Below are 1,513 nucleotides of genomic sequence, written 5' to 3'. Positions count from 1 at the left end.
GTGATTGCACAGCTTGAGCTCTGGAACGAGAAGTCGAGCGGGAAGTACGAGAAGAAGGTGTATGTTTTGCCTAAGCACTTGGATGAGAAGGTAGCTGCACTTCACTTGGGCAAGCTAGGTGCAAGACTCACCAAGCTTAGCAAGGACCAATCTGACTATGTCAGCATACCCATTGAAGGTCCTTACAAGCCTGCTAACTACAGGTACTGAGAAGATTAAAGAGCCGAGCACTGATTGGTTCTTCTTACACCAAGGGTTTGTATGGTTTTATGATTAAGCCGTTTGTTGGCAATTGTTTGAGTCCGGTCGGATCTGGTTGGTCTGGTCGGGGTAATATGAGATATATTGGTCCTTTGATGAAGGTGACCAAGTATTGGTATGAATAAGGGGTTGTTCTTGGTTTGAAAGGCTGTTTTTATTTTATTTTTTTTGGTTTTCTTCCATTTCTACTTTTATATGTCTCAACTAAACTTAGCTTCGTTATACATTGTTAGGATTATTTATGCTTTGTTCTGTTTACTTTTCGAACAAGGGAGATAACAAAAATATGCAAAGCTATTTTCTACTTCATATTTTGCTCTTCAAATTGTATACTAACTAACAATGTTACCAATCCGAATCCAATCTGCTGCTAGCTGAGAAGCAAAAGAGTTACTTCCTATTGCACTCTTTCTATGGCGTTTTGATTAGCCTATTTCGTGGTGATATACCTATCCAAGATGATACTGATGCTTGCTTGTGAGCAGTTTTTAGATTGTTTTGAGGAAAGATATTGAAGACAGTTAGCCGGAGAATCCAAGAGTCAGGTTCTTGAACTTACAAGAATAAACCAAACTCAGCTTTCTTTACTAACTGATAACTCAGCATTGTATGAGTACCAAACTCCATACTAAAGATATAAATTTTCCCACTAAACCTACATAACAATCATGTCAATTCTTCACATACAATGCCATAAAAACTTCTAAATTTAGTTCTTAAGTACCCTGAACAAAGCTTAAAAACCCAAACTTTATCCTAAAATTCCCACAATATTCCATCTATATCACTCCAAAACCAAGAATTTAGATATCAATTATGACCAGATCATTCAAAATCACATATCACTATTAATCAACAACATTACAAAACAAAACACAGTAACAATAAGATTACATCTGCCTCATCCTTAGAGAGAGCATCATCTTCATAGCATCTGCATTTCAAACTCAGATATCCTCAAATAAAACAACAACAACAACTAAAAAAGAAACCTCCCCACCAATGTTATCAAGTCTTGATATCGTTAGTGTCTCTAGCACACCTAGTAATGATACTACATCCTCTGTTGTAAGAATTAGCCTGACCAGAGCGACAAGCGTAGTAAGAAGCACCTGGTTTCTGACAAGGAACCATGTCTCTCCTCAATGTTTCATAGCTTATGTACCGTTTCCGCATCATCATCACTCTCCGGCTTATCTCCGATGGCATCATCATCTCCTCTCCTTCCTCCTCTCCGATTACGCCGCCCCGG

General features: G+C 38.3%; 2 protein-coding genes across 2 annotated transcripts in view; one reads left to right on the top strand and one right to left on the bottom strand.

Moving 5' to 3' along the window:
• LOC104788854 (adenosylhomocysteinase 2-like) overlaps window positions 1-509 on the top strand; it is a 3,031-nt gene extending 2,522 nt beyond the window's left edge. The window contains exon 3 of the mRNA XM_010514637.2: window positions 215-509. The gene's annotated coding sequence lies outside the window, so the exon portion shown is untranslated. The remainder of the gene's footprint in view (window positions 1-214) is intronic.
• Window positions 1,055-1,509, bottom strand: LOC109126024 (protein RALF-like 24; the record flags this gene model as incomplete). Its single annotated transcript, XM_019229068.1, has 1 exon — window positions 1,055-1,509. A coding segment is annotated over one exon (240 nt), but the record flags the coding sequence as incomplete, so codon positions are not given.

The sequence above is a fragment of the Camelina sativa genome, chromosome 1, assembly GCF_000633955.1.
Source record: "Camelina sativa cultivar DH55 chromosome 1, Cs, whole genome shotgun sequence".
In the NCBI taxonomy this organism is placed as follows: domain Eukaryota; kingdom Viridiplantae; phylum Streptophyta; class Magnoliopsida; order Brassicales; family Brassicaceae; genus Camelina; species Camelina sativa.
The sequence above is the reverse complement of the archived record's forward strand: the minus strand, read 5'-3'. Positions and strand labels throughout refer to the sequence as shown.